The sequence below is a fragment of the Erpetoichthys calabaricus genome, chromosome 8, assembly GCF_900747795.2.
Source record: "Erpetoichthys calabaricus chromosome 8, fErpCal1.3, whole genome shotgun sequence".
Taxonomy (NCBI): Eukaryota; Metazoa; Chordata; class Cladistia; order Polypteriformes; family Polypteridae; genus Erpetoichthys; species Erpetoichthys calabaricus.
The window spans coordinates 175,849,329-175,875,028 of NC_041401.2; the positions used below are offsets into that span (position 1 = coordinate 175,849,329).

At 39.5% G+C, this 25,700-nt stretch overlaps 1 protein-coding gene across 2 annotated transcripts; it reads left to right on the forward strand.

The window, feature by feature from the left end:
* The first annotated feature begins 896 nt into the window (after window positions 1-896).
* Window positions 897-3,084, forward strand: her9 (hairy-related 9). 2 transcript variants are annotated; one of them, XM_028807854.2, is made up of 4 exons: window positions 897-1,202; window positions 1,356-1,451; window positions 1,565-1,652; window positions 2,163-3,084. In XM_028807854.2, exons 1-4 carry the CDS (start codon window positions 1,095-1,097, stop codon window positions 2,762-2,764), a joined length of 894 nt encoding a protein of 297 aa, XP_028663687.2. In that variant the 5' UTR covers window positions 897-1,094; the 3' UTR covers window positions 2,765-3,084. The 2 variants fall into 2 exon arrangements, with proteins under 2 accessions (XP_028663687.2, XP_051787003.1); XM_051931043.1 differs by having other exon boundaries at window positions 2,166-3,084.
* Window positions 3,085-25,700: the final 22,616 nt, after the last annotated feature.

A 25,700-nucleotide genomic window follows, 5' to 3' on the forward strand; every position in this document is an offset into this window, starting at 1 on the left:
CTGTGCCTTCGGAATAATCTCTGACTCTCTGTGTTGTTGGTACCTGAAAAGTGAAATGATGTAAAATTCTTATGAAGTTGTCTGTTTTTAAGGTAAAACAATATCAAGCGGGGTTGAGAAAATGGACGGACGAGAATCAACAGGTGCTCTCCTCACAATAAACTTGGGACCAGTTTTCAAGTTGCTGATATAAAATGCTTTTTCGATTTGTTTGTTTTTTTGCCACTGATTTAGTTAGGCCGCTCAACAAGTGTTTTTGAAAAACATGGATATTGTTAACAAATGAAAGAAGTGTATAGATTGGGCAGCTTAAAAGCTTATCTTCTTTAAAAGACAACCTTTGGGAATAGTCATCATGCCAAAGAAATGAAAGACAGTCACATTGCAATTTGCATCGTGATTGGTGACTTTTAAAAGATGGACATATCTTTGTACTCTGAGGTCGACTAGACGTTAATTTGTAAAGACGAGGGTTGTAAATATTTAAAGCGTTAACAGTGATGTGTTGGCCGTGAGGACAAAATTATCGATCGCTATTGTATCTGTTTTTTCCCCATTGCTGTATATGCATTTCTCCCTCTGGACTCGAGAGGACAGCGGTGCATAAAGGGTGCGCTGCGGCGAAGTGAAAGAAGTCGCTAGCAAAAAGCCAACACATTCCTCTTATCAGTAGTTCGCCGGGCCGACTGCGCTGGCTGCTTTGTTGTTTGTCCCTCAGGGCTGATTGAGCAGCGCGTGACTGACAGCCCGCGGGGGTGTTGTCCAATCAGCAGCCTGCCCCGCGCCCAATGGGTGAGTCCGCGCACTGATTGGCCCCAGTGAGTGTGGGAAAGAATGCAGACAAGGTTTCACACGAACTGGTAGCTGGCGAGCGAGCTATAAATAGTGCGGGGCGCGCGGCTGGCGTACTGCAGAGTAACGCAGACACGCATCGTGCTTTTAGGATTGGCGTACTTGTGGTTCAAACTGATGAGTGACGGCCAGACTCTTTCCGCCGCCTGAAGCCACAAAGCTGCCACACGTTGTTACTTGACCAGCAGTTGCCAACGTTTTAAGGATACCCATATTCCGAAAGATTTTTTTCGCCTTTCACGATGCCCGCTGACAGCATGGAAAAGGTGAACGCATCCCCGGTGGCCGGTGCCCCCGCCAGTGCTACGCACACCCCGGATAAGCCAAAGAGTGCCAGCGAACACAGAAAGGTAATGGCACCTGGATTCACATTATCGATCGGACATGTCTTCCAAGTCTGAGCGAGCGTTAAGCTTATCAAGAGTGCAGTGCTGCCTCATTTTGATGAAACTGAAGTCCGTTCATTCATTTACTTACCTTCCTTTTTATTTTTTATCTTGCAGTCTTCAAAGCCCATCATGGAAAAGCGCCGCAGAGCCAGGATTAACGAAAGCTTGGGTCAACTGAAGACTTTAATTCTTGATGCTCTTAAAAAAGATGTAAGTTCCCGTGTTTATGTTTAAGTGAAATTGTTTTTGGAGAGAATACAAGTCAATAAACCCTTCCGTTTCTTGCTACTTACCATCTGTCCAAATTTGTTATCCGTTTACAGAGCTCGAGACACTCAAAACTCGAAAAGGCGGACATTCTTGAAATGACTGTGAAACACCTGAGGAACCTGCAGCGTGCGCAGATGACTGGTAGGTATCCCCTCTATTAACACCCCATTTATTTTAACTTGGTGGCCCCGTGGCGCCGCAAATAAAAATGTTGTTTCGTGTTCCTTGAACCGGGACTGAATTCTAGGCTGCGGTGGTTTTATTATAGAGTTTGAACGTTTCTTAGAGTGGAATCTCATTGCTGCCAGGATAAGGTCCGACACACTGCGATTTTTTGATGTTATAAATACGGTTTCAGGAAAAGGATAGCGCCTATTATAGAATCTATTAATAGGACTATCCTCTTACTTATTAAAGCCAGACAAACAGTTACAGACACATGCTGTACTACATTCATTTTTTAATCTGCGTACTAATTTTTAAATGTACTTTAAAAAGTGTCATTTTCTGTTAGATTGTGTAAAATGAAGACCATTTTGTATGCTTTGTCAGAATTATTTTTTTCCTACGTTTTCTTACATCTCAGAAATGCTAAAAACAATCCGTACAGTATGTGAAGATTCTTAACAAATGTCTTTTCCTCTTTTCCAGCAGCTCTCACTGCAGACCCCACAGTCCTGGGAAAATACCGTGCTGGATTCAATGAGTGCATGAACGAAGTCACTCGCTTTCTGTCCACCTGCGAAGGAGTGAACACAGAGATCAGGTCCCGTCTTCTCAACCACCTGTCGGGTTGCCTTGGCCAGATGATCTCTATCAACTACCCACAGGCCGCCGGTCAGCAGCCAGCCCACCTCTCGCAGCCTTTGCACGTGCAGCTTCCTCCCGCAGCAGCTGTCCCGATGAACGGAGTGACAATGCCTTGCAAACTGAGCCCAGCCGAGGCCGTATCACCCAAAGTGTATGGAGGTTTTCAGCTGGTTCCTGCTACAGATGGACAATTCGCTTTCCTCATCCCTAACCCTGCATTTGCCTCCACGACAACACCGGTTATTCCGCTGTATCCTAATGCTAATATGCCGATGACTGTAAACAGCAGCCCGGTGCACGGCAACAGTGCGCCCACCGTGGCATCACCAATCCAGGGTATGACGTCATTTGGGCCCAGTCTATCGGGCGTATCGCAGGCGGTCAGTCCCATGGGGGTCAGCACGGGTCCGGACAATTGCGAGTCAGTTTGGAGGCCCTGGTGAATGGACTCAGAAACAAGACCTCAAAGCGAGGAAGAAGTTCCGTTTTAAGGAATACTTTGCTCTTTATAGTGACTTTTATGAGAGTTTAATTATTTATTTGGTGTCCAAAATTTGGACCGTGTTACTGTATGTTCAATTTTCATTATTCGTGAAAATGTTTATATTAAAAAAAGTTTTTATTCTGGAGAGAATATAGTTTTGTATAAACCTGTCAAAATGGGTGTTTAATGCCAAAGTCTTTTTTATTTGTATTCTATAGTTTTTTTGTGCTCTAACGCCTTGTTTAAAGGTGATACACGAAATAAAATATTTGAAATATAGTGAACTTTTCTGTCATTACTGGATACTTTTTGTGAATTCAGGTGTGGGTTCAATAGAATGGGGGAATGAATATCAGTAATTACGCCCACGTAAAATGTCCAGTGACAATCAGTCACGCAATGACAACCGTCAATAATAAGCCTTAAGTGTCACTTGGATGAGACCTTTTGATCCGTAAGCATTTTATTGAAAAAATGTCCACGGGTATTAAATACGTTTCCAGGGTGTCTGTTGCAATCAGGATTATTGGCCCTTAGTTAGAAATTACTATTTTATGCAAACAAAAGGGTAATTGTCAGTAAATTAAATATCCAGCTTCAAATCACGGTTATTGGGAAGATCTCGTACAGTTGTGATTCCGCGCTTGATGAGGAAGCTGCTGCTGCACAGCACTGCGATATTGTCCAAAACTTCTGCATGCTGCTTATACTATTGGGAATGGCGGGAAATGTTCAGGCCTACAGAGTATAATAGAGTTAAGCTACAAAGGCGGGAGAATATTTCTCTTTTGCGAAAGGTAATTAAAAGTGTGAAAAGGTCTCATCTAGTATGCAGCGGGATCTTTTAACAGCTCTAAAGCCCCATTGAAAATCCTGGGAACTCAACTTCGGGGTTAATGTCGCGAACAGATTGCCACATTGATGGAGAAGATGGACGAAACCTTACATCCTTTGTATTTTCAATTGCCCAGTTCCACCCTGAATACCTGATTAGTGACATAACAGGGCTTTTTTTGCAGACATGAGGCTGGGTAGAAGCCCAAACACTTTTTAATGCCCGCTTTACACAAACCTCCCACAGCAAGCCTCTTGCTAAACATAAATGTCATCTTTCTTCTTAGACTCAATACGCTATTTCTTTTCAATGTAATCTTAGCACATAGTGTGATTCCCACTTATAAGCATCTCTTCTAATGCCACTAGACTTTACTTGTCAGTTTTGAGGTGTAAGACTAACCCCATGAACACGAAATGTAAGGAGCAGGTCACGTTCTGCCGGCATAGCGAGTGCGTGTGCCTCTTTACTGCGGGTGTGAGGGCTTCTGTTACCAGTAGCGCTCTCCTCTTTCATTATAAGCAGTTCTTCGGCAGCGCACATTCCAGGCGTGATGTCGGGCGCCCGAGCATGAGTCTCTGCGCGCGCGTTGGTGCGTTTGTGACATGCACGAATTCAGGAGACCTTTAGCCAAAACTTACATCAAATTTAACGATTGTGTTAAACTTTCTGAATTTCGCAGACACAATAATAATAGTATTTACAACAATTTACAATTATAAGTCATTTGAACTGCATTTCAATATATCACTAACTAAAAAACACAAATTATGTTGTGGTAACTAAGGTTGGTCGGGCTACGTGATTTCTCTCCATGTCACATTCTAACCTGAAAATGCTAACAAATAATGAGATAAAACTTTGCGAAACAACTTAACGTGTAAAATGTTGTGAAGTTCAAAACCAACATTCCTGTTTATATTTACTATCTGCATGATACATAACGGGGTGGCAAAATAGGGCAGTGGTAGCACTGCCAGACTTCGTGTCCAGAGTGCTCTCAAAGCCAGCTTGGTATGTTCTACCTGCGTCCATAATGATTCCTTCCAACGGTCCAAAGACATTCCGGTATACGTGAACGGTTGCTAAATATGCCATATAGTGTGCGTGTTGACGCAATGATTGTTCCTGCCTGAACGCAATGATTGTTCCTGCCTGTTGCTTGCTGGGATAGGTTACAGCTGCCCATTACCCTGGATAAGTGGGTTTAGAAAATGGATGATGTATGAAATTCCTTTACACACTGAGAAAAAAAGTACTTTGGACACCTTTTTTGTGTAGTCAACTTAGAAATGTAACCTTTACTGCTAAAAAGTGGTAATTAAAAATACGTGTAAATGTAAAGGAAAAGTCCATTTACCTTTCTCACTGTTACACACTTTTTTACGTGTTTTGGATCTACTTAATTTTGACGTTGACATAACTCAAAAGCTAATAGCAAACTTGCGTTAATTTTTGTTGTCAGCCTGAAACATATGTTTTTAGAGGTTGAATATTTGGGCACAGTAGTGAAATCATACCTTAGAGAACATGTTTTAATTCTAAATTAAATATGCAAAAGCGCAAGTTGTGCTGTAAAAGTTTCCTAAAAGTGAATAAAAATAAAATTAATTATCTTGTACATATGTGTTAACAGGATGGCGGAGCGTCACTGTAAACTCGTTTACTTTAATTAATTTTTTCAAAATTATTTAATCATCCTAGCAATGGACTGACACCCTGTACAGGGTTTGTTCCTGCTATGTTAACTGGGATAGGCTCCAGCACACCCCGCAAACCTGCTTTGATTAAGCGAATTAGAAAACAGCAAGACATGACACTTCACCGTCCTAATTTCTTTCTTTCTTTCTTTCTTTCTTTCTTTCTTTCTTTCTTTCTTTCTTTCTTGTTGACACTTTTTTGTTAAGACTGTTGTCTCACATTTCCAAGGACACGAATTCACTTCGTGGTAATCTTACGTGCTGCACGTAGTTTGCTGTTTACTTCAGTGTCGGTATCTGGTCAGTGAGTGTATCCTGTGATAGACACAGGACTAGTTTATGGCTGAGTCCGTCTTTACTCGCTTCAGAGCAGTACGCCTGTCTATATGGCTTTCCTCGGCTCTGAATTACAAACACCGGGTTTTAAGGGTTGGATCGTTGGGTTTGAAAAATGAATGGCGTATTCATCGGCAAGACATTGAACAATTTTGCCTTAGTTACAAAAAAATTAATGCACTGCTTTTAAGAGTTTTTCAGCGGAATATAAGAAGGGTTAGTAAAGCTTTGTTGGTTATTTTTATTTAGATAAAGTTTTTTACATCCTCTAATCCATTTTCCGAACATTCTCCAGATCACGTAATCCAATCCTGGGTTGTATTGGCAGGAGTTTATCCTGGCACACTTGGTGCAAGGCAGCAATCATCTCTACGCAAAATTAGGGCATCTCAGGGTCTACTCACGCACACGACCACACACACCGAATGGCCACTTTGGAATCTGACAACAAACCTATCCCAGACGTGTTTGGTGGATGTGGGCGTAAAGTCACGCGGAGATTTGAGGGGAACGTGCAGACTCCAAACGAACAACGACTGAGTTTAGTGCAATTTCGCACAATTCATGAAAGCCAAATGTATTTTTTTGTATGAGACCGAGATTAAAGCTTGTTAAATCCATGAACGCAGTAGGACAAATTTATGTGATTACCCGTTAAAGCACGCACACATTAAACAACTGCCAAAACAGAAAGCCGAGTAAATACAGAAATTCCAAGGATTTCACTTCTATCAGCCCTTCACTCAACTACTGCTAGGATAAACCAGTGGTGGGTTCATAAAACAGGCGGACACTCACCGAAATTATTCAGTTATCAGGCCATGTAATGATTTTAACAATATTTACTGATAAAGAGTATCTGTCTACGCTTCATGCTTAGGAAAATTCTTTGTCGCTTTTATTCTCTCTAAATTAAAATCACATTCACTGTTATCAAAGCCGTTGCTTCACGGATCCAATGTCCTGTGTCCGCAATCACCGTCCGTCATGAGTGTGCATGTTCTCCTGTTCTCTCTGTACCAAAGCGGGTTCATTTCCAAAATCCCGAATATGCGCGTTTTAGGTTACTTAGTGATTTTAAACTGGTCCCCTGTGAATGGACCGTGTCATAAACTAGCCTGTCCTGGGTCGATTCCTATGGTCTGCGACGTTTATTGGGATTAAGCTGGAGTGAAAATGTAATGTAATATTATTAATGGTTGCAATGTAAAGTTATTATTAATGGTACGTAAAAATAAATAAGCCAAGTATCAACATACACGCTATGTGTATTATTTTTTATTCTTATATAGCTCTCTTCTTCGAAAACTAAAAAATAAATTACTAAATAATGAGAGAAAAGTGCAAAACCATGATATTGTTTGCATAACATAAGGACACATATATACAGTGCGATAAATAACTGAGAAACTGAGTGGTTAATAAAATTAAAAAAAACGTGCGAAACAACGATAATGCTAACGGAAGAGATGGAGATAGATCTAATGTAAAATGGCTTCATTTGTCTGTAATTTTACAGTTAAAACATTTTAAAAGTGGGAGTTGTCATATTATGACATTCGCTGGTGTACTGTATTTCTTGAGAATATAAATTAGTAGCATTTTTCCGTTGACCTAATAATGTTAAAATATAAGTCGCCAAAAGGTGGCGTACTTCATCGAGGCTGGTTCAGGCCGTATACACAGAGCGCTTTTTAATGCCTATGCGTTGTCGAGGTCGTGAGAAAGAAGCGAACTCGGAGGCTAGCGGCTGGGTGGGCAGCCAATCAGTAAATCCATCTTGCCCCCTACCCCTTTAGACCATACTACCCTTAGTGCCCGAGGTGAGGAGGCAGAAGCGCGCTCCGTGATTCTATCTATCTATCTATCTATCTATCTATCTATCTATCTATCTATCTATCTATCTATCTATCTATCTATCTATCTATTCCCCAAAGCCATGCCAACTTTGTCCCGTCTTTCAGGCAATCTGTCATCTTGTTTGGTTATCAGTCCCATACCTTTTACAAGATCTCTGCGTATCTTTTTGTATAACGCTTCTACAAACCCCACCTCATCCCGTCCCTCCAAATGTGAATTCTTATCACACATGTTAAGCGTCTTCCCTCTTTACATTTTTTTCTTCCTTTACTAAAGGCTGGAGCTAAGTTGTCTGGCGAGAAGCATAATAAAACTGATCATGAGCAAGAGCACTGCGTTCAGTGGAGGTCAGGGTCATCACACCGAAATGCTTAATTAGATTTCTATTCTACTGCCGGGAACTTTACTCGAATAGAATCCCTTCGTGAAGATACCTAGCCCGCAGTAACATGACGTTGGCGCCAAAAAAGGCATAGTTTGCCGAGTGTTCTTTTTCAGAAAAGTATCTCCTGGAAAGGTTTTAAAATACAGCATGGGACACACTGAACAGCGAAACACTGCACCTTATTAAAAACCATCATACATACCTTTATAATCCATGGTTTAGGACTAGTGGGATGTTTATGACATTCGAAATATAACTTTTTGATGAGTGCATTTGCATTATATTATATTATATTATATTATATTATATTATATTATATTATATTATATTATATTATATTATATTATATTATAATGTCTTCATTCCCCACAACATGCACATATCTGGAGACTCGGACACGGAAAACGGCTATTATTCTTCTATCCATTTTTGCTTTTTCATTTTAATGGCATATTCTCAGAGCAACAAGCAACTTGCAGCAATCGCATGGTGCGATACGACGGCAGTAGTGAAGACAATATTTGCAAGGACTTTAGCCATACATATATCTTGGAAACTTGATTTGGACAGGTATGAGAGTGAAGAACTTTGTGTCTGATTCCGTTCGAATTCCCCGACGCTTTCTAAATAAAAAAGCGACTTCAGAAAATAGCAGGACGGACATTTCTTAAATGCAGCATTATTATTGTTGATGTTGATGTTGCTGCTGCTGTTGTTATTTGTGGTGTTGTTGTTATGTTTGACTGTTTCAGTATAAAAATCTTCAACTTTCGAACTATTTTTGAGAAGACCCAAAAGTAGAGACACACTTGCATTACATCCGTTATCCACACGAGGGCATTTCACATCCCTTAGTCTTTTTAATTCAGTAACTTCTTACTTAAAGTGCAGTGATAAGGTGAATTGGTGCACAGTAGTGCGCAAAAACAAATATTGCGCTGTTCTTTCATTATAATTTAAACAGGACAGAAGTGCTTGATTAAACAGACCAGTCAATGATTAGCTTAATATTACCTACGGTATAGTGACCTAATTTGACAAAAATAAATAAATAAAATAATCTGTCGGATCAGACTTGATTTTAAAGTTTTTATTTGTTAATATAGATTAATCCTTAATCTTGTCTAACGTTTAATGGCCAATAAACATTATACTGTAACATTCAGTTAGCACTCCATTGGCTGCTATTAGCAGTTAATAAGCCTTTGCACTCTGAACATTTATCACGTACTTAACAAGAACATAGGAGCTGAAGCACCTTTTTATTCTTCTCCCTCTTATCCATCCGTTTTCTGAGCCATATTTATAATGTTTATATAATTTTGGTTATATGTACTTGTAATAACACTAGTTGTCAGTTTTTGCGTCTTTGCTTGTATATCTGTGTAACAATGTGTTATGTTTTGTACTTTACTTCTGCAAGCAAATTTCCCGCTGGGGTAATAGTCTACCTGACCTAATCCAACTAACCTAACCTTATTCCAATGCAGAGTCGTTGGGAGCCGAAGCGTATCGCGGAGCTCTGAAAGTGCCAGTCTCGGATGTGATGGCAGTTCATCACAAGACTCGCACAACGCCACTTAGGACGGAGTGCAATGCAAAAACAAGGAGAATGTAATAATTTGCATTTTAATGAAAAATAAACAAGTAGACACTTGCTCATTGGGATCTAAGTCACTTAAAATGTACAATGACAATGACCATATTAAAAGAAAACTATTAAATGGTTCACTTTTATTTTTTTATCAAGGCGTAGGGCAATGTTGCAGACACACCTCTGATTTGTGGACATACTGTATTTCTGGAGTCCAGAAGTATACTTCTGAATGTAACAACAGGCTTACTTCATGTACAGTATATCTATAATTGGTCAGGTATTTCATATTGAACTGTAACAGTTCATGGCATTTGGTTCTTTACAGGTCCTACAAGCGGATGACATTTAGGGTCGGTAACAGTAAAAAGGGAAACACAAATGTTCAAAACTATGAAGAAGATGACTAAAGTGCAGATCTGCATCTTCTTTAAAGCAAATTTTATTATTGGGGGCACAAGCTAAGTAAGAATAATTCTTTATGCAAAATATACTTTTAGAGATGATTGTAAATTGATGTAAAAGGCTAACAAAAGAATGGTGCTTGAAGCAGCACTTTAGGGATTTTGAACTCATGTTTGGCTTTTGCTCTGGAAAAGTGGGAAAGTTGACACCTTGGCCTTGAAACAGTCCTTATGATCTCTCTGTAGTTTGAACTTTTATATGATTAATGAAATGTGTAATATAATACAACATTCTCAAATATGTTAAGCCCAGTTCTGGGTCCTTTGGGGCCAGAGCCTATCCAACAAGCATTAGGTGCAAGGCAGCAAACTGGAGAAGCTGGTAGAAAACCCACAAGGAGAATATGCAGACTTCACTAAGATAATGACCAGGTGCAGGATTTAAACCCAGGAAGTCAGATCCATCAGGCAACAGCACCAACTACTGGGCTGCCATGGCACCCTGCCTTCATATTAGGAAACATTAGTTCTGTATTGAGATATTGCAAGCGAGAGACTGTTTTTTATATTATTGGACCGTTTATTTACATTTGAAAAACTACAATAATCGAAAAAGGGTCCACTTATTCTGCTTTTGGGATCCCATCCAAGGTTTGTTCCTGCAGTGTACTGTGCTACTGGAATATAAGTATATTCAATTTACTCCTGCATAGCACTCATCACAAAGTACAGGTTCATAGTAGATACTATATTATTGCTGTTAATAATAAAATATTATACTATTGTCAAACTTACTTAATTGTAATGCATACTGCATGCACTCTTGTTCACTCTTGACCAGTTTAGAAACGCTAATCAACTAATCAACTTTACTCAGAGTTTGAAATCTGTTTCTTGGTGCTGTGAGGGAACTGGATGATCACTGTGTCAGTAATATAATGTAATAATTTACATGATCTGTCTCGTTGATGTGATCAAAATTTTTATTACAAACAAAAATTATTACAATTATTAATATTGCATCCATTTTTTAAATACCCACTTACTTCAGTATAGGGTCTCTCATTGAAGTGCAGCTTATCCCAGCAGTGCTGGATACAAGACAGTAATCAGACCTGGAAGAAATGCCAGTCTATGGCAAGATACAAACACATTCACATGGCCACACTACTCCATGGCCTCCAGTCAACCTAATAAGTAGCAATTTCAGATGTGGGAGCAAACTAGTGCAGTTAGAAAAAAAACTCTCACAAACAATACTTAAGCTAGATTTGAACCCAAGCTCTCTCATGTTGTTAGACACTAACACTAACATTGTGCCATTTCTTATTAAAATATTTTATTTTCTCATTGTAACCCTTTTAGCTCTTTCTTTTGCTTTAAACAGCAAAGCAATCATAATGAATAATTTTTTACCAAAGTCGCCAGTTGAGCCTTTATCTGTCACTCTCTCTGTCTCTCTTTCTTATAACTTGTAGTAGTTTTTGGCACTCAGATTTGCTTCCCAATCTCACAGAATGACATTGCCAGGTGAAACTTCTCTTGCAATGTCTGGGGCCAGCAAGAATGACCTAGCATGAAGCTGAGATCCATTCCTGCGTGTCTTAAATCAATTAGCAACATCTTCATCTATTTTTAACTGAAGCCACATAGAAGCTGGAACCATTTCTCATATGAATGACATTGGCGAGCAGCCCCAGCATAAGACAAAGCTGCACCCGAGCCCTGACACTTGACCCATGAAAAATGAGCTGGGTGCACCCAGGCTCTGTGAGGTGTAACTGGGCTGTCTTTTCATTTGTGTACATGTAGTCTGTGTCTAGAGATGATGGCTTCTTAACCAATAGCTAATGTGTCTTCTGAATGTAACAATACACTTGCTTCATGTACTGTACATATCTATAATATGTCCAGTATCTCATAATGATCTGCTTATTTCCATAATGTATGGAGTCTTGCATGACTTAATTGATTGTTTTCTTTTCAACTCTGTTTTGGATTTCAGCTAATCACGGCTCAGTAGTGAAGGTGTCTCAGGCTTTAAAGCTGGCGACTAGCATTCGATAGCTTAAGGATGGCACTATCGTTTTATATAAAGTAGAAAAATCATATGATTTCACGAAATCTTCAGATTTTACATAGCAACAACCATCAAATTATTGGATAGGTTTGTCAAATTGCTTTGATATCACTCTGAAGGAAGGAGAAAATAAAAACAGAATGAACAGCTTGATGCAATGAAGCTGAAATTCATCCATCCATCTATCCAATTTCCAACTCACTTATTTATTCCAGGGTCTCAAAGAGTCAGTGCTTATGTTGACAGTCACTGGGAACAAAGTGAGAAGCAACTCTGGCCAGGCTTATCAGTTCATTGTTCTGGACAGGCTTATCAGTTCATTGTGGGGCACATTTGTCACTAAGGACAGGTGAGTGGGTGAAGATCATGTTCATTTGGAATGAAATCTGGCAGACACTGCATCCCATAAATATCGGAAAAGAACCGGATTGTTGGTCACATTTAGATGTGCTGTTCACAAAGTATCAAAATGAGATCTATGTCAAGATGCAGAATATAAAATTGTACCTACCTTCAGCTGTCTTGATTTTATGGCATTCATTTCAAGTGACACCACTGCTTCTGGGATAAAGGCCTTGAGTAGTAATCAATCGGTTAATCATTGATGGACACAAACCTCTTTTTAAAGACCAACTTCAAATGCAAAGTGCTTTACAAAGTTACTCAAATTATACAATAAATACCATTTAATTAAGCAAAAAAATAATACCATAATGGAAATTCGAGTTCAAGATATACACAGTGTAATGGGAGTCATAGACAGGATGGTGACTATGCAGGCTTAAGGATAGATTTACAGTATATATATTGAGAGTTAATGTAGTCCATAAAATGAGAGGCTGGCTCCATAATTCCAATCTCCTACAGGCCTAAACTGTGCCTCACAGCAATGGGTGCAAGACAGGAACTAACCCAGCCATTAATTTTCCATCTTCCTAGCTGTCAAAGATTAGTGCTGAGGTCTATTTCAGCAGCCTCCAGTACAATGCAGGCACATAACCTTAGCAAGGCACATTCACTCACACTTACACACCCACTCCTAGTAGGCATACTAACATACTATATGTTGGAAATGCCCACTCTGTCATAAGGCGACGCTACACACACATGGTGACCAGGTTGGGATTTTCTAACAATGATGCCATAAACTTTTAAAATGGGATTCCAGTCTACGACAAGCCATAACTATACACCCTGAATCATACTCCTGCATACTGACATACAGTACCCTTCTCAAATCGGTTTAAATCCAGTTCAAGATCATAGCAGGCTGAAGCCCATCCTTGGCGCACTGGACAAGGCACCTTCCTACCACAGGAAACAACCTGAAGTCACCAATTAAGATAAGATGCATGTCTTTTGATAAGGGAGGAAAACCGGAAAACATATACGGACACAGGAGAACATGCAGACTCCACAACAACGAAAGGATGTTCTATTCAGATCAGGGACACTCAATATGTGAAGCATTCAATTTACGAATTGAACACTCTTGTATTTTGAAAAGTTACTTTTCCATTTGACTATTGAAGTTGCTTGATAAAATGCTGCATTTTTTTATACAATGAAAAAATTCTCTTATTTGGTAAGAATTTATAAAAACTTTAATTTTTTTTATTTAATAAACCTTTACACTGGTTGAATAGTTTCAGCTTTAGATTAGGCGCTGCAAAATATCTACAACCAGTGAGTCACTGAATTTGTAAAGGTGTAAAGAAGCATTATATAAAGTGTCATAATTGAATGACTTGTACAGTTTCTTTAATGTACATATATTAACATTCTGTTAAGTAATATGTCATTTTTGTTAATGACTTGTTAATGTTATGAATTATTCTATTACTGGAATCTCATCTAGGGTAGGTTCCTTCTTTGTCCACTGTGTTACTGAGGTAAGCTGAAAATTTGTCTAAGTCTAGAAAAGTCTAGTAAATGGATAGATGCACAGTATAGTGATATACTGATGCGCTGTGTAAGAAAGGACCTACCTTATACTACCTTAGAAGGCTGGCGTCCTTCAACATCTGCAATAAGATGCTGCAGATGTTCTATCAGACAGTTGTGGCGAGCGCCCTCTTCTATGAAGTGGTGTGCTGGGGAGGCAGCATTAAGAGGAAAGACGCCTCACGTCTGGACAAACTGGTGAGGAAGGCAAGCTCTATTGTTGGCATGGAGCTTGACAGTTTAACATCTGTGGCAGAGCGAAGGGCGCTCAGCAGGCTCCTATCAATTATGGAGAATCCACTGCATCCACTTAATAGTATCATCTCCAGACAGAAGAGCAGCTTCAGCGACAGATTGCTGTCACTGTCCTGCTCCACTGACAGATTGAGGAGATCGTTTCTCCCCCAAACTATGCGACTCTTTAATTCCACCCGTGGGGGTAAACGTTAACATTCAACATTATACATAGTTATTGTCTGTTTTTCACCTGCGTTATTATCATTCTTTAATTTAATATTATTTATTGTATCAGTATGCTGCTGCTGAAGAATGTGAATTTCCCATTGGGATTAATAAAGTATCTATCTATCTATCTATCTATCTATCTATCTATCTATCTATCTATCTATCTATCTATCTATCTATCTATCTATCTATAGAGTGATGTTCATGGCTGTGTTACCAGAAAAGAGGTCTTTCTACCCCTGAGGCACAAATGTCACCTTTCAGAAGTCAGACACTGTGAAACTAACTTCCCTTAATGTTTCCCATACACTTATACTAATTCATGCTCTCCCAAAGAAGAAAAAAGCTTTAATTTTTAAGATTGTCCTCAGGGTCAAGAAATGATCAGGAAATCCATAAAACATTAAAGTGTACAGCAGAGTTGTCCGGGCCAGAGAGTTCAATAAAGAACACTGTGACAGAGAACTGTTTGTTCCCAGCCTCTTCTAACAGGTTCAGACCATTAAGAGAATATATAAAACCAGCAGATCCAAGGAAACTCAAAGCCAGATGTGGGCAAGCACCACAGTAGGCCACCAAGTAGGTGTGGACCCACATTAACACAAGACCTGGAATTAAATTTTAAAATTTATAAGAACTTTTCATCTCCACAACAATGAACTGAATAGGAACATTTGAGAATTTTATGTTATGTAGTAACACTTGGTCATCGGTATGCTGGAATTTTGACTAATGAGAAAGTACATTGGCTCATTTCAGATGAAACATGGCATTACTGCAGGGCATGATCAGAGCTGTCAGGGGCAGACAGTGCAGTAAAGAACACTATGACTGAGACTTGTTTGTTCCCAGCCTCTACTTACAGGTTCAAATCAGTAAGAGAATACATAGAACCAGCAGCAAATGAGAGCTGGACACTTTATACTGTGAAAGGAAGTGTCCAGCATAGTTTGGCAGGGCAAGGCGGCGGCATGCTGAAAAGACTTCTCAGCCGGGCACCTGTCTCCTTGTTCAGAGTGACACTTGCTGAAGCACATTCTAGTCAGGAAATGAACGCTTGTTATTTTTAAACGTGGTGTTCTGTTTCTCAGCCCTGAAGTACTTCAGTTTCTATGTCTTGAAATAAATTCCAGTATTAAATCACAATTAAAAAGTTATATATATATATATATATACACCTACACATAAATATACAGTATGTGGTTTACACAGGTATATATGGGATGGAAGCATATATGCAAATGCATAGGCATTATATATTTCATATAAATATACTGTATGTGTGTGTGGATATATGTGCTGGATGTAACTATACACATTATATAAACATTTTACATTTTTTTCCTTACTACCACATTCAAATATTTTGAAGCCATGGGTTTCCTGACATTCATTTCAGGATTTAATCTTGCTGCTTTATAACTGTTTTTACAAGGGAACTACTTTTCGTGGTTGTCTTGCCACTCCATATTCCTTAGACAGTGCCTTTCTGACACATCCTGTCTCTGTCTCTTAATAATTCCCATGCGAGCAATCTTATTTTTATCCCCAACTGTGTAACATCTATCACTTTGTATTTGCCAGGCCCGGGTGTCATGTATCAGGAGATTTTGATATGCCATAGACAGTTGCTCTTCGAGACAGTTGCATGTCACTTGGCCTAAAGCATTTGCCTTTCACGTTTCACTTTTCACTGTGCATTAATTTTTCCCAGTCACTGCTCAACTCAGTTTAGGCTCACAGCATTTTACAGATTCCAAGTGGAAAGTAATGGCCATTTGCAGGTCAAAGGTTTTACTAGTATTTAAATGCTTGGTATTTAAGCTGCCACTAAGGAATCACTCTCGTTGTTTGTGGCTACTAAGCAAGGCAAGTGTTCGATTGTATGACACATTTGTCCATGGGCATCTTGTGGAGTTTCAGCAATGAAACAATGAACAAAAGGACTTAATATAATATACCATTCTCAATCCCGCGTTATCCAATTCAGGGTCACAGTTTGGCCAAAGAGTTTCCTTGAAGCATTCTGGGCTCAAAGCATAAAAAAATCCTGAACTGGACAGTAATCTATTTTGCAGGGCACACTGACAAAAACACCCAAACTATTGCCTGTTTGCAGTCATTAATTATTGTAATTTGCATGTTTTTTGAAATGTGGATGGAGGGCCCACGCACATAAGTAAGAATGTGGACAAGAGATAGATATGAGATTCAAAACTGGGACCTTGGGTAGTAGAATGAGTTGGGCTGCTGCCTCATGGAGCCAGCATATTGGGTTTGACTCCTACACTAAGTTACCTTTAGGTACTTTGATTTTCCTTCCACATCCTCAAAGACATGCATGACAGGTCAAACAAATTACTTGAAGATTTAACAGTGTAATAAACTATTACTATGGATGGCGTGGTGGTTAGTGTCGCTGCCTCTAAGCACCAGATTCTGGCCCATTCATTGCACAGTAAAATCTCCAGTCCTTAATAAACTTTTACAGTGCTCACATCAGTGCTTGAAGCTGGCCGGCACTCACTGGTACTCTATACTGGCACTTCTATATTTTGCTGTTAGGAATATGTAGTTTTTCCTGCATACAGGAACTGTTTGGTGTGAGCCAGTGCTCAGCAGTATACGCAGCCAGGACTTCTTTTTTAGTCTTTAAAGTATGGTCACTTTTTCTTGAAGGACTCCATACCTGTATTCCTTGCAACCTCTTAGTACCACAATGCCAAATGTGCTAACCAGTAGCTATCTACTGGTAACTGCAGCTATGGGGACATCTCTCTGGTCTCCTATCAAAAATTGCTCAATCTCTTGTATTATTATATATGAATAAGGGGGGCACATGTCTGGCCTGAAGAAACAGAAACACCTAGAGTAATGCCTCTTTTCCACTTCAAACACTGATTCAAACGACTCCTAAAAGTGTACACACTTGATTACTGTTTTCATATGTACATTTCAAGTGTTTATTTAACACTGGTCAGTTGCTATGTGGATTATACACACTCTTCCAGTTCTGCTTGTCTGCCAGGTATTTTCTCCCATAGTCCAAAGATGTGCAAGTTAAGATAATTGGCAATTTTGAACTGGTGCATTGTGGGATAGTGCACCTGTCAATAGCCGAGGGTGTGGGGTGTGGGGTCACACTTTTCACTCAACAGTTGTATGGGCTACAATCCCATGACTCTGAAATAGGTTAAAAAGGTTTGAACAATAAATGGATGGATGGATAAATTGGGAAGCTTGAAATACTAGGTTACATTTCCATCCATCCATCCATTTTCCAACCCGCTGAATCCGAACACAGGGTCACGGGGGTCTGCTGGAGCCAATCCCAGCCAACACAGGGCACAAGGCAGGGAACCAATCCCGGGCAGGGTGCCAACCCACCGCAGGACACACACAAACACACCCACACACCAAGCACACACTAGGGCCAATTTAGAATCGCCAATCCACCTAACCTGCATGTCTTTGGACTGTGGGAGGAAACCGGAGCGCCCGGAGGAAACCCACGCAGACACGGGGAGAACATGCAAACTCCACGCAGGGAGGACCCGGGAAGCGAACCCAGGTCCCCAGATCTCCCAACTGCGAGGCAGCAGCGCTACCCACTGCGCCACCGTGCCGCCCAGGTTACATTTCAAACAGTCAAATCATTTGCAGTATTATTCACTTTTTGTTGCAATCAACTATAAAAAATAGTATTTGTCTACTTTCTCATTTTCCTTACTGCTTCTCCTGCAGAGGGTTGGTGTAGTAACAAGATTTCTTTATACTTAGAAATAGCCTACTGCAATATTTAAACAATTCCTCAGGTTTCATCCCCCCAGAAAGTCCTGGGTATGCTTAAAGGGTCAACTCCTAGTACGGTGTGTCCAGTATTAATTTTATCGCGGAAGACCCAAATGCATCCTCATTAGAGGTACAATGTTCTTGAAAAGCACATCTCAATTCTGAGAACTGCCAGAATTGTCAAGTTTCTTGCCCTGTCATGGTGTTTGAATATCTCCCATTTTTGGGGAAAACTCCTTGGATGCTAATACACTCAATCACATTGTTTAAGTACAGTAACTTCCTATTTCAGTCCTGGGTGACAACCTGTGCCTGCAGGTTTGTCCTTCATCCTGTTTCCTACTAATTCGTTTTACTTTTATTTGACCCAATTGTTTAATTAGCTAGATTTTCTCTCCTGTTTTTTTCTATATTTACAAAATTACAGCAGTGTGAGATTTGCATTCATGAGAAATTAGGAAATATTTGCATTTTTCAATAGTTATAAATTCTTAACTCTATTTGTCACTTTCCTTATTAATTAATCTTATTCTATGGAGTTTGATACATTGAATCCTAATAATGCAAATTGACAACGAGCAGAGTAGACACCCAGATTTAACTCCTTTAGTTGGCAGTGTGGCTCCCAAGCCACTTGTAATGACCAACTGCTTCATATTACACATCTGGGCTCAAAGTCATATGAAGCCAAATGGATATCAACCACCTGCAAACATCTGAGATAAAACCTTCAAGTCTCCAAACCAGATACTCTCCAAGCCTTAACTGTAACTTCATAGCATATTTATGTTAACCACAAATACGGGACCAAATGCACCCTTGGCAGAGTCCAATATCTTTCCTTCTTTTTACATCACAATTGTGGACACAATTCTTAAATGGTAAATTCAGGAATTGAATAACATGAAAAAATAAGACAGTGTGATGAATCTCATGTTTGCTCATGTCTGTCTAGCTCTGCCTTGTTTTTGAATTTTGGAGTTTTGGATTTCAACTCCTGTTCTGAATTGTGTGAAAACTTTTATGATTTTTTTGGACTGTGGACTTGAATTTGGTACCTGCTGGTTTACAGTTAAGAGCTTTGTTTTTTGTCCTTTGGGTCACGGAGTTTAATGGTTGCCTCCATCTTTTTTTTTTGTAAATAATTCAATCTTGGCTCCTTTTGACCTATGCAAGCCTCCAAATCTGCTTCTCAAGTTTGGCAGCAGGCTGATATGTGCTCTAGGTTTCATACTAAGCCAAGAGGCCTGTTATTTTGAGAAAAATCCTGATTTATTTTTTTGTTTCTAATTTTATGATATGGGTAGATCATAATATATATATGTCTATATAGTCTCTAATCTATTGTGCATATAATTTGCAATAACTGCACAGATACAATCCATTATGAACACCCACAAATTTCGTACTGTTGTACGAACAACTCACAATGTCCTCAATGTGATTTTCCTAAGACACTTTTCAAGCAATTTAACTTACTGATTTTTGGACATCAAGTAATTTTGAGTTTTGTCATTTTGTTTGATTGCTGATGTTTAGTCCTTGCTATATTTTGGCCTGTTTAATCTATATGCTTTTAAGAATAATCTCTGTTACTTGCTACAAAAGTAAAAACACTGTGTTGATCCAATGGGGCATGAGAGTTGGGGGCTTTCTTGAGTTCTCACCGTACCCATAAAAGAAACAAAAAGTAAGAATAAAAATGGGTGGTTTTATTACAAAAATAAACAGAAAAGAGAAATAATGATAAAGAACTGCGGTGGGTTGGCACCCTGCCCAGGACTGGTTCCTGCCTTGTGCCCTGTGTTGGCTGGGATTGGCTCCAGCAGACCCCCGTGACCCTGTGTTCAGATTCAGCGGGTTGGAAAATGGATGGATGGATGATAAAGAATAAATAATTATAAGGAAAGACTAACAATAAGGAAACACTAAACCTGACAGCCCCAATGACCTACCTAGACAGATTTAATCTCTAAATATCAATGTGAGGTACCTAACACAATCACAATGGACTAGAAACACTCTGCCTAGCATGTCACCTGCCTCTCTTTCCCTCAACAATCAAGTTCTTGTTTTCACCTGTCCTCCTAACTATATACTCATTAATCACTGACCAAAAGAGCCTCTTAAACCTCAATCTGTGACCACACTCAGGGCCAGTTTTGGTCTATTTTTAATTCTAGGACAAAGACTAGGCTCTGTTTGGTCTGAGGACACCAGGGTAGAGCTCCATCTAGTGGCTTTAGACCTAATCACAGTCTCTTTGTTACATCCCCTTGAGGAACAGTAATAATAATAATAATTCATTACATTTATATAGCGCTTTTCTCAGTACTCAAAGCGCTACCCACACAGGGAGGAACCGAGAAGCAAACCCACACTCTTCCACAGTCTCCTTACTGCAAAGCAGCAGCACTACCACTGTGCCACTTTTTAGAATGTGCTTTCTCAAGAATTCAGAATGCAAAAACTAATTGGTAATTGTAGCTACGCTTACCCAAAATCACCAAAGTTCTGCAGCTTTAGTTTGCTTCATGGGATTCTGGGAATAGCATGACACTTTGAAAGTATTCCACAGACAAAATATCTTCGTTTTTAAAAGCTTTAGTAAAAATTCAAGGTAAAAAAGCTCACACTAAAACAGATAAAAAATGATATAGCAAAGAAAAGAAAAGTTCTTGTTTAAGAAAAAATCTGTTTAAAGCTTATACAGTATATCTTGTTTCATTCTTTAAGTTTGCTCATACAATTGAACCTTTTCTGAATGGTCAGAAAACTGTATTCCTACCCAATTACAAACGGCAGATGGGTCTATCAGTCCATGCTAGCAATGAGACTACTTTCAAACTGACTCAATTAACACACTGTATTACAGATATAGCCAAGAAGGTTCTATTTCATGTTAACCAGAGTGGGTAAAAGCTATACCATAATCTATAGCTATGAAACAAAAGTATATTCTATTCAAATTAAGTAAGCACTAATATGAGTTTAATTTAAGGCATTAACTTTCTAAGATTGGTTCTTACAGTAATCATTGACCTTTAACCCAAGGATCTCCTTTCCAGGTTCGAAAATGCCACCTGCTATGGGCAACCCAAATTTAGTACAAAAAACAAATAACATTTCACTGCTTGAAATTTGATGAATCCCTCCAGGTATCTCCAATATTTCCACACAAGCAGTGAAGTCTCCCACCAAGACTCTTGACTCAATAAGCTGAGTAAAAAAAGACACTTCAGTAAGTAAGCTCCTTAAGGTCTCTGAGATCACCATTTTGCATTTGTCAATGCAGAGTCTTCTAGAATCTGGAGCTGTGCAGAAGGATAAATTGTATTTTGTTATCAGCTCAAATCTGGTTCGCATCTTGGAGCTCATTCGGGAAGCAACTATGAATGCTCATTAAGAATCAGATCTGAAGACCTATAAGGTAATGTTGTATGGATGGCTTCTATGTCACATTCATTAGACTACTTGGTGATAGGGTACACGACCTCTGTGTCTTTGGTTTCATTCTGGAAGGAAAAAGACAGAGGGGAAAGCCCAAAATCATTAAACCTAAATTGGCATGGTCTTCCCTTGTTAGAAAACCAAATCTTTAACCAAGAAAGCACCTCTATTATAAGGCCACTTATTTATCAGCCAAAACTCTGACCTGTTGGGTCTTTTTGCTCATTGGTAGAGGGCATTAAGAAAGTGTCTCTGCCCATATTTAATATGTTTATGCTCTTCTATCCTCCATGAATACATTAAATAATGTAATGAGTATTTTGTGCTCCTCACTTCAACTGCCCACTTTGCTCTTTAGAGATCATTTGTGACATTAGCATGGGATTGATTTCAACTATGCACATATGTTCATCCTTGGAACTCTCATCATCAGCTTATTTATATACTTCAAGACTTTAAACTTAAAATAGAATTTTGTGTAAATAGTTAAGTAACTCTCCTCTTTTAATTTTAAGTTTTATTCTACAATAATTTATTTATTCATGTTGCATTTGGTCTATTCCAGCAGGAGTTCCCCCTTAATAGGGAACCCCCTCATTACAAGGCACACACCTCTACACTGAGCAAATTCATAATCTAAAAACAGTCTGACACTGAAATCTTTATTATGTGGGAGAAGAGCAGCAGAGACATGGGCAGAACATGCATACTGCTCGGAGAAAAAGTGAAGCAGTATTGGCACCATGTGAGGCAGCAGCACTAACCATTGCAACACCATGTCACCCTGTCCTTATATATCAAAATATTGAACCTGCTCTCTGTCAACTTAATGGGCCTGCTTTATGTAATTCTAGGTGGGCAAGGAGTCAGAGCCTAATGCAAAAATATGGGGCATAAGGTATCTAAATAACCTTTTGGTAGAAGCCAAAAAATATTGAACCCTGTTTTAAAAATGCAAATGTGCATTGAAGTGTGAGAAGTTTAAAAATATTCCTTCATCAAGAAAGTGCTAGCCTGAATGCTTCAAACTAGTTTTCTGAAAACATTAAGAACATAGGTTCAAGGTAAGAAATGGATGATACAAATGTGCCAGTACTTAACACTATGTACTGTGAATGGTTAGTACTTTGTCTTGGACTTTTTCCTACCTTGTCAATGTTACTGCCAGGATGGGTGTTAGATCCTGACTTAAAATAAATGGGAACTGAAGAAAATAGCAAAAGGATGAAAGAGGTGACTGGCAGGGTCCTAAATCACCTGTCCTTATGAGCAGGATCATTGTTGGCTTGGCCCTGTGCTGTGTTCATTTATTGATAAGCGCACATAGTATCCATTTGCAGTAACAGCAGCCTTCTTCCTTTGTCATGGCTTTCCAAGCACAACAAACACTTGCTGTCCCTGGTGGGAGCAGAATTTGAATTGAAATGCTTTTTGCAAGCCACACGCCTGACGTGATGCAGGCCGTCCTGCTGGCATGCCCAGCTACTGAAGATTTTATTGCCATGATTCTTATGCAGAAAGAGCCGGCCTTAGAGAGCGTCAACAAACTGAATCCTTTGCCAAACACATCAGCAGGAGCTCAGGGCTGAGACAAGGCAGCTGCGTCCGCAGAAAATCGGGATCATCCTGCTTTCCTTGGACGCACATCCTGGAAGGTTTGAATTCTTTATTGTTGAGCTTGTTTGTTGTGGAGGAGCTGACCTGCAAACTCCATTTAATGTCTCCTTTGACATTATGCAATTAAAAAATTAATAACAAAAGTAAATTAAATTTGATTTGAAAGGTGAAAGAAGGTGCTGTGGCTCAGTGGCTAATGCTGCTGCCCCATGGGTTTGAGTCTTGGACCCCCAGTTATTTTCTATGTGGAGTTTGTACATTCTTCCCATATTTTTGGTTGTTTTGGTTCAGCTTCAGGATCACCTCAAAAAATTCAATCTGTTTGAAAAATTTCAGTCTGGTTTCCGAACTTCCCACAGCACAGAGACAGCCCTGGTCAGAGTCACCAATGACCTCTTGATGGCTGCTGACCAGGGCTCTCAATTACTCCTCATCCTCCTGGACCTTACAGCTGCATTTGATACGGTAGATCATAATATTCTCCTTTGTCATCTTCACTATACAATTGGACTTTCTGGTATTGCTTTCGAGTGGTTCAAGTCCTATCTTACAGACAGGACTGAGTATGTGGTCTTGGGGGATGCTAAATCTCATACCCACACTATCACCTGTGGAGTCCCACAAGGATCAGTCCTTGGGCCGACCCTCTTTAATATCTATATGCTACCCCTGGGTCACATCATCCACAAGCATGGAGTTTCATTCCATTGCTATGCCGATGATACGCAGCTCTATGTGAGACTGGATTTGACTTCTCTTACACCACCATCAACTTTTTCCTCTTGCTTGAATGAGATTGAGGCCTGGATGTCCAAGAACTTCCTCAAACTGAACAGCACCAAAACTGAAGCTCTTTTAATTGGCACCCCCCATCAACTTCATTCCTCTGTAAATTGTATTTCCTTTTCTGACCGTACCATTACCCTCTTCCCTTCTGTTACAAATCTGGGTGTCAAGTTAGACTCCCATCTGTCATTTGATATACATATCCATCACCTTTGTAAAATTGCATTCGTTGATCTCCGAAACATAGCCAAACCCCGTCCCTACCTCTCCCTCTGTGATGCTGAAAAACTGGTTCATGCCTTTGTCTCATCCAGACTGGACTATTGTAATGCACTCCTCATCGGGATACCCAACAAGAGCCATCAAAAGCTACAACAAATTCAAAATAGTGCTCCAAGAATCTTGATGAGGGTGCGGAAATATGAACATATCTCACCAATCCTTCGTCACTTCATTGGCTCCCTATCCATCTCTGTATCGAATACAAACTCTGTTTGTTTACTCACCAGTGTATCCATGGAAATGCTCCACAATATCTTAAAGAACTCCTTATATTACAATCCACTACAAGAAACCTCCATTTTACAAATACCTACCGCCTTCGCCCCCCTGTGACCAAACTTCATACAATGGGTGACCGAGCCTTTGCTGCCGCTGCTCCACGGCTCTGGAATGTCTTACCACAGAGCCTGAGAACACAGCAGATTGTGGGCTATTTTCAAAAACAGCTAAAGACTTTTCTATTTAGGAAAGCTTATTAACAAGAATGCTATAATAATTGTTGTTTTATCTCTGTTTTTATCTTGCCTTGCCTTTGTTTAATCTTTTTATGTTGCACTTTGAGATTTACTGCTAATGTAAAGTGCCCCTATAAATAAAATGCATTATTATTATTATTATTATTAATAATAATAATACTAATATTATATTTGTGTGTTTTTTCTTCACATACCACAGACGTTCATGTTAGTTTCATTATCATTTCTAAATTGGTCCAGTGTGGTAAATGTGCCTTGTGATGGACTGGTAGTCATCATTTCCTAGGAATCTCTCCTATCCTGTAGCCATCCATTGGATTTTGCAAAGTCAGAAGACGATGATGAGCTGGAAGCCTGTTCCAAGTTCTCTCCTGTCTTGTGCTCAATCCCTCTCAAGTAGGCATCACTTTGGCCATGAGTTGGAGTGGTAAGTTAAGGAAATGAGTCATAGACTGGCAGTCTGTTCAGTTTTGGTCCCTGTATTTGGTCTGATACTACTAGAACAGACTCCAGATCCCCATGATTCTAAAACTGAACATATGGTCTCGGCGATCAGATGACAGAAAGATTCACTGTAGACGTCGGAGTCAAGCAAGGAAACATCCTTTTACATTTGCTTTTCACCCTTGCAATGAACTGGCTTATGAAGGAATCAACAGATGACAATCACAGGAGTATCCAGTGGACATTGATATCAGTATTAGAAGAGAGACATGGGGACAGTGAAAAAAACTGAATGTAAAACTTGCTAAAGCCAACTAGGCTTTGTTTCACTGCAACCTGTGTGGAAAAATAAAAGTTTTAAAAATTTCAAAAACAAATGTGCCCATTGTCCTGTTATATGGCCCAGAATGCTGGAAGGCATCAAAGACTATCTGCCTAAAACTGG

Excerpts from the sequence above, each read along its gene's own strand:
- her9 (XM_028807854.2), top strand. The coding sequence starts at position 1,095 with ATGCCCGCTGACAGCATGGAAAAGGTGAACGCATCCCCGGTGGCCGGT. Across the intron at positions 1,452-1,564 it reads TTGATGCTCTTAAAAAAGAT|AGCTCGAGACACTCAAAACT; the intron begins GTAAGTTCCCGT and ends ATCCGTTTACAG. Across the intron at positions 1,653-2,162 it reads GCAGCGTGCGCAGATGACTG|CAGCTCTCACTGCAGACCCC; the intron begins GTAGGTATCCCC and ends CCTCTTTTCCAG.